The sequence below is a fragment of the Euwallacea fornicatus genome, unplaced genomic scaffold (genome assembly GCF_040115645.1).
Source record: "Euwallacea fornicatus isolate EFF26 unplaced genomic scaffold, ASM4011564v1 scaffold_90, whole genome shotgun sequence".
NCBI classification, from domain to species: Eukaryota; Metazoa; Arthropoda; class Insecta; order Coleoptera; family Curculionidae; genus Euwallacea; species Euwallacea fornicatus.
This window is the reverse complement of record NW_027096058.1, coordinates 299,494-306,975: the sequence shown is the minus strand read 5'-3', so window position 1 is coordinate 306,975 and position 7,482 is coordinate 299,494. Positions and strand designations below refer to the sequence as shown.

General features: G+C 49.0%; 2 protein-coding genes across 2 annotated transcripts; both read right to left on the bottom strand.

The window, feature by feature from the left end:
* Nucleotides 1-4,140: 4,140 nt before the first annotated feature.
* On the bottom strand, nt 4,141-5,103 carry LOC136350061 (uncharacterized). The gene is made up of 2 exons (XM_066301583.1): nt 4,471-5,103; nt 4,141-4,397 (listed from the first exon to the last, which is right to left on the bottom strand). Exons 1-2 carry the CDS (start codon nt 5,068-5,070, stop codon nt 4,377-4,379), a joined length of 621 nt encoding a protein of 206 aa, XP_066157680.1. The 5' UTR covers nt 5,071-5,103; the 3' UTR covers nt 4,141-4,376.
* On the bottom strand, nt 5,097-7,253 carry LOC136350062 (uncharacterized). The gene is made up of 2 exons (XM_066301585.1): nt 6,699-7,253; nt 5,097-6,137 (listed from the first exon to the last, which is right to left on the bottom strand). The coding sequence occupies exons 1-2, from the start codon at nt 7,098-7,100 to the stop codon at nt 5,097-5,099; spliced, it is 1,443 nt and encodes a 480-aa protein (XP_066157682.1). The 5' UTR covers nt 7,101-7,253.
* Nucleotides 7,254-7,482: the final 229 nt, after the last annotated feature.

Sequence of the window (7,482 nt, the reverse complement as noted above, 5' to 3'; positions counted from 1 at the left end):
CTCATTTGCCAATGTTACGGAGGTTCAAAACTTGAAAAGTCACGAAAAATGTGTGTTTCAGCCCATAAATTACTCGTTTTCTAGAAAGCTCACCGAGATATTATGAAGCCTTCTTAGTCATGTTAAATAGCTCGTCGAGGTGATTCTGTGGTAAAATTTTGAAGGTATTTGGAGCTCATTTGCTGAAGTTACGGAGGTTCAAATCTTGAAAAGTCACGAAAGATGTGTGTTTGAGCACATTAATTACTATTTTTCTAGAAAACTCACCAAGATATAATGAAGCCTTCTTAGTCGTGTTAAAGAGCTCGTTGAGATGATTCTGTGGTCAAATTTTGAAGGTATTTGGAGCACATTTGCCGAAGTTACGGAGGTTCAAAACTTGAAAAGTCACGAAAGATGTATGTTTAAGCACATAAATTACTCGTTTTCTAAAAAACTCACCAAGATATAATGAAGCCTTATTTGTCACGTTAAAGAGCTCGTCGAGGTGATTCTGTGGTAAAATTTTGAAGGTAGTTGGAGCTCATTTGCCGAAGTTACGGAGGTTCAAAACTTGAAAAGTCACGAAAGATGTGTGTTTGAGCACATAAATTACTAGTTTTCTAAAAAACTCACCAAGATACAATGAAGCCTTATTTGTCATGTTAAAGAGCTCGTTGAGATGATTCTGTGGTCAAATTTTGAAGGTAGTTGGAGCTCATTTGCCGAAGTTACGGAGGTTCAAAACTTGAAAAGTCACGAAAGATGTGTGCTTGAGCCCATAAATTACTCGTTTTCTAGAAAGCTCACCGAGATATTATGAAGCCTTCTTAGTCATGTTAAAAAGCTCGTCGAGGTGATTCTGTGGTCAATTTGTGAAGGTAGTTGCAACTCATTTGCCGAAGTTACGAAGGTTCAAATCTTGAAAAGTCACGATAGATGTGTGTTTGAGCACATAAATTACTCGTTTTCTCGAAAATTCACCAAGATATAATGAAGCATTATTTGTCATGTTAAAGAGCTCGTTGAGGTGATTCTGTGGTCAAATTGTGAAGATATTTGGAGCTCATTTGCCGAAGTTACGGAGGTTCACAGCTTGAAAAGTCACGAAAGATGTGTGTTTGAGCACATAAATTACTCGTTTTCTAGAAAACTCACCAAGATATAATGAAACCTTCTTAGTCGTGTTAAAGAGCTCGTCGAGGTGATTCTGTGGTAAAATTTTGAAGGTAGTTGGAGCCCATTTGCCGAAGTTACCGAGGTTCAAAACTTGAAAAGTCACGAAAGATGTATGTTTGTGCACATAAATTACTAGTTTTCTAAAAAACTCACCAAGATACAATGAAGCCTTATTTGTCATGTTAAAGAGCTCGTTGAGGCGATTCTGTGGTCAATTTTTGAAGGTAGTTGGAGCTTATTTGCCGAAGTTACGGAGGTACAAATCTTGAAAAGTCACGAAAGATGTGTGTTTGAGCACATAAATTACTCGTTTTCTAGAAAACTCACCAAGTTATAATGAAGCCTTATTTGTCATGTTAAAGAGCTCGTAGAGGCGATTCTGTGGTCAAATTTTGAAGGTAGTTGGAGCTCATTTGACGAAGTTACGGAGGTTCAAAACTTGAAAAGTCACGAAAGATGTGTGCTTGAGCCCATAAATTACTCGTTTTCTAGAAAACTCACCGAGATATTATGAAGCCTTCTTAGTCATGTTAAAGAGTTCGTCGAGGTGATTCTGTGGTCAAATTTTGAAGGTAGTTGGAGCTCATTTGCCGAAGTTACGGAGGTTCAAATCTTGAAAAGTCACGAAAGATGTGTGCTTGAGCACATAAATTACTCGTTTTCTAGAAAACTCACCTAGATATAATGAAGCCTTCTTTTTTTTTTTTTTTTTTTTTTTTTTTTTGTGCCCGAGGAGGTGGAAATCTTCAAAAAGACACCCGACCGCTCGGGGTCGGGTAGTGTGGGATTCGAGCCTGAGCCCGCCTACCCACTAAAACCACCCCCTCTCTTCTTATGGCCCCGGTATCGCCTGGTAGGCATTCCTTCGGGGCGCCAAGTCGTAAGAGCTTCTCGCTATGCGTCCGTCCTTCTTCTTCTGTACCGTTCCCGCACAATCTTCTTCCGCATGATCTTCTTGACCATGCACTCAAACGCTCTCCACTTACATTCACTCTCTACGAGTTCAGCGCCGATCGTTCCACGGTCCAGGTTGAGCCCCGCCCCCCTGGCCTCAGTCCGATCGGTCTCCCACTCCGGACATCCCCAGATTGTGTGCTCTGGGGAGTCCGCAACTCCTGGCTCCTCGCAGAACCAGCAGCCGTCACTCTCTTCAACCTTTATTTTGTGCAAGTATTTCCCGAACACTCCGTGTCCGGTAAACACCTGCGTTAGTTCGTACCCGGTCCTCGTCCATTCGCATTCGACCCATCGTCTAATGCTCGGAACGAAGACCTTCACCCATCCATCATACACACCCCACTCACTCTCCCACTCACTCATCACTCTCTCTGCGGCCTCCCTCCTAAAACCTTTACCTCTCTCCCACACCATTCTCCTCTCTTCCACTCGCAGTCTGATGGGAGGAATCTTGGCCAGCGCCAAGACCGCTGCGCACGGGACCGTTCTGTATGCGCAGGCCACCCTGATCGCGAGCCTTCTGTTTGCCCGCTCCAGGACGGCCCTACACATCTTGGTCCTCAACACTCCGTGCCACACCGGCACAGCATACAGAAGCGCCGACGACGCCGCCATGACCATCACCCTTCTCCTCTCAAATCCCATGCCGTTGACTCTGGGTAGGATGCCCTCCAGCTTTTGGATTATTCCTCCCACTTTGTCGGCAGTCCTTCGAGCGTGTTCGACGAACCTCGCGTCTTTGCCGAACCATACCCCCAGATATTTAATGCTTGTAGTCGTCTCGTACCTGAAACGATCTACAACTAAACTCATATTAGTGAGCTTACGTCTCCCAGCGAGTAGCACCATTTCGGTCTTCTCGGACGCCATACAGAGCCCTTTAGCTCTGAATGTGTCAATGACCATCTCCATGGCTTCCTTGGTCCTCAACTCCAGTGTGTTTCTGCACCCGGCAGTAACCACCAGCGCCAGATCATCCGCGTACGCCACTGGTGTGACGCCCCTCGGATAATCCAGCTTCAGCAGCTCGTCGTAATAGAGGTTCCACAATACGGGGCCTAACACCGACCCCTGCGGGACCCCACACGACATTTCCCTTACATCCCCGTTAGGCAGCTGCACTGTCCTTTCGTCCAGGTACGATTGCACCACACCTACAACATAGCTGCTAACCTGGGACCTCTTAAGTGTTTCAACTATGAGATCCCATGGCGCAGAATTGAACGCATTCTTAACGTCAATCGTTACCATCACACACAATCCTGCATGAGTGGTTCTCGTCTCCTTAATTCTCTCCACGACCTTCATTACGGCCCGCATTGCGTCGATAGTGCTCCTACCCTTCACGAAACCGAACTGGTTTTGATCAATCATTCCACGCTCAATGGCCTCCGCCATCAGCCTGGTCTTGATCACTTTCTCCGCGACCTTCCCGAGCCCGTCGATGAGACAGATGGGACGATACGACGCCTCCGCTGTCGGGTCTTTCTTCGGCTTCTCCGCCAGAACTAACCGGGCCCTCTTCCATATTTTCGGGAATTGCCCTGTCACCAGGATGTTCGTGACACAGTCTGCCATCCCTTGGGGCTTAATCTCAAGGTAGGTCTTAATGACCTCATTGGGAATTCCGTCCAACCCTGGGGCCTTTCGGCTCCCTAGTTCCCTGGCCGCCTGTCGAATCTCCTCTGCCGAGACCCGTTCCACGTCCTCGGCACCTACAACAATTCTGTCCCATCTTACTTTGTCTTTTCTCGGGAAGAGTTCGTCCACGCGCTTTAGCATGTCGGTCTCCGCCAAGTGGCTCGGTTTCAGGCGCCCGAGCTTCTCTGCCACAATCCTGTAGCCGAGACCCCAGACGTTCGTCTCCAAGTCATCGCACAGCTTTTTCCATGCGTTCCTCTTGGCATTCCGAATGGAATCCTTGAGGATCTTCTTGGCTCTTCCATATTCGTCTTCTGCTGCACTTCTCTCCTCGTTCGTTTCTCTGGCTCCCTTTATCCTCGTCATCCTTCGTCTGGCCTGCAAACATTCCTTCCTGTGCGTACCTACTGTTTCGTTCCACCAGTAGACCGCCTTTTTGCCCCCTGTTTTTGCACTCTTCTTGAGTAGGCACTGGTCGCAGGCTTCCCCAATTTCCTCGACTATTTGGTCAGGTTCGGTTCCGCCCCACCCTAAAACACGCTCGTTAACGTATTTAATCAACTTACCAATTCCTTTCTCGGTCACGATCCATCCTTTCTTATTTCTCTCATCTTTCACTCCTAGAGTTTCGGTTCCATTCCCTACAATTCTGTAGGTTATGTACCTGTGTCCACTTCCACTCAGCACGTCCCGCTCGATCTGCCATTGACTCACCATGCGCGCTACGATAGCGCCACTCATAGTTACGTCTATGACAGATCTTCCATTCTTGTTGCCGAACGTCCACTCTCCCCCGTTGTTGTGCGGGGTGAGCTCTCTCGCTTCAACGAACTCCTCCAGGACTCTCCCGTAGGCATTCCTGACGCCAGAACCAAATATCTGGCATTTCGCATTGAAGTCCCCAGCTATGAGGACTCTCCTGCCGTCCATGCCTCCTACAAAATTATCTAACCGATTAATCATGGCCTCGAACTCACCTGTGGTCTTATTCGGCGAGAAGTATACCGAGACCAGCGTAAATCGGCCCAGTTCCACCGCCACGAACCCCCGGTCCCTGTGGATCGACTTCGCTCTCATCCCGCTTTTAAGCCAAATGAACGCTCCATCGTCATTATCCCTGATGACATTCTTCAGGGCTTGGTTAGGCTCCTGCCCCAGAACGACATCAATGTCCTGTTCTCTGATCGTCTGGTACAGCAAGTCGGTAGCAACCCGCCTTCTGTCCAGATTGATCTGTAGACATCTGAGTTCCTTAAATACCGCCATCGTGCCATTTACACTCTCCACATTCACTCCCGCTCCTAAAACACGCATACCGATTATACTATTTAATCTACTTACTAGATTTGTTCCGTGCTCCTCTCCTCGGTAGCCTCCCCAATCTCGTCCTTATTTTTGGACATCCCTGGTTGCGGCTCAGTTGTTTTTTCCGGGTCAGTACCCCTACCGCCTGCAAATGCCTTTACTGGCCCCTTGCAGTTGGGTCCGCCCGCGCTGTGGCCCTCCGCTTTACAGAGGGGGCAGTAGCGAGGATCTTTACAATCCTTCGCCCTGTGCCCCTCCTTCCCACAACGGGCGCACAGTCGGGTCATATCTACGCCTTTACATGCCTGTGCCCGATGTCCCAGTTCCCAGCACCGGTAGCATCTTCCCGAGTCCTTCCTCTCCTTAAGCCGGCACATATTAATGCCGACTCTCAAATCGGTGACTACTCGAAGATTCTCGGCGTCCCCCTCTCTAACGAGGAACGTGGCGGTTTGGCAGCTTCCATAGCTTGCCTTAAGCCCCTTGAGCCGGAGCTTCTTGGAGTCCAGACCGGTCGCGGTGGCCACCGCACTAGTGGCTTCTTCCCCTGTAGTGACTCCATCCAGTCCCGTAAGCTGGAACACTACAATTTTACTATTCGCCCCCGACCTTACGTTACCTTCCCCCATTCCTTTTCCCAGGATGTTTTTCAGCTCCTCTCCCTGTTCGCCTCCTTTAGGGAGCGTGATTAGCACCTCACCTTTTTTCGTCTCCCTGACTGTCCCGATGTCAACCTTGGTTTGGCTGTTGGCAACCAGTTGTCGGACTTTACGGAGGGTGTCGCTGTAACTTACCCCCTCCTGTTTAGCCACGAAGACTACCTCTTCTTCTGATCTTTTAGGACCAGGTCCCTGTACTGCCTCCCTCCCGGAGGATGTCCCTCCAGGTAAGTACAGCTTTACCCTGATGTTCTCTTTCAGGGTCCAGCATGCTAGTTCGCAGACCTTCCGAAGTTGCCACGGGTTGGCATCCGGAACCAATGGGATGGACACGCTGTCTCTCCCCTCTTCCAGCATTGTTCCCGCGAGGACCTTGAGGGCTTCAAAAACCCCTACCGGCCCTGTACTCTCCAACTCCTGAAAGTAGACGTGCTTGGTTTTCGTAACTACCTTACCTCCTTTCCTAAGGTTGCACGTCTGCACGAGGCTGGCCATCCTCCCTTCTTCAGCCTCGAGCTCCCTCAGCTCTGGGAGAAGCTGCAGAAATCGCTCCTTCAGCGCGCTATCTCCCTTACCTACCAGGACCGCGAGGTCCATCCTAAAACCCTCACTGATAGGGTCTCCACGAGTTATCTCAGTAGCTTCAAAGATCCCATCGTCCCATCTCTCCTTGATGGCCTCCAAGATCTTTCCCTCCCTAGCTAAAGTTGTTAGCCTCATTTTAACCTCACCATTTTTTCTCTTCTCCTCAGTTTCCGTCTGGCATTCAACAGACACTCCCTCCCGCTTGCCAGCCCTTAGTCGAGCGACCTCGTCCCTTAGTCTTTTATTCTCCTCCTCGAGTTTCCTGTTCTCCTGCCCCTTCCCCTCTTTCTCCAGCACCATGCTCCTAATCGTGCTTTTCAGCACAGAGACAGCGTCCACTAGTTCCTGTTTGGGGTGGTAAGACTCCTTCAGGATTCTATCGACATCGCCTACCTGTTCCCTGGCTACTTCCAAGAGAGCCCTGGGACCTTCTTCCTCTCCTCCCACAATGGATTCATCCATCCTCTTCCTCTTCCCTTTTGGTGCACTGTTTGGCACCTCTTCTACGGAGAATACCGGACAATGCACTTCCACGTTTTGCCCACTTACCACATTTTCTTCTGTTTCCCCTCCTTTGTCCTTGGGCGGAGTCCTCTGCACCTTACCTCTCTTTGCGAATCCTATCTCAGCTCCTTCTACCTCCTCTTTCCTCATCAAGCTCTCCGGAACACTTCCCTTCCTTACGAGCGGCATAGTCACTCTCCCAGTTACATCCCTCCTTTCCTTCAAAATTGTTTTGGCTACAGCACCTTTTTTTCCCGAAGGAACCCCAAGTTTAGAGTCCTGGATCTCCATGGAGTTGCCGGGGGTTTCAGAGGCTCCGAGTGCCTCAGCGATGTTAACCACACCCCAGTAAGGCCTTACTCCGCACAACCTCACCTCTAACCGCTGAAAAAAAAAAAGAAAAATTTAAATAACGCTAACGGTGTAAATTAACGTAACGTTGAAGACACGGCACGCGAAAAGACACCGATCTAATAATGTCCATGCAAAAAGTCACCGAAGTATCTTATCAATCACGTCGTCAGCGTGCAGGGCAAAAATTAGTTTTCGCACTGCCAAAACCGCTGTTTCTTCGGCTTAGCGTTGAAAAACACTGCTTTACGTCGACGATGCGAAAACTAAAACCGATTTATATCGGAGCACACTTCCACACGTCCGCCTTCGACCGTGGTCC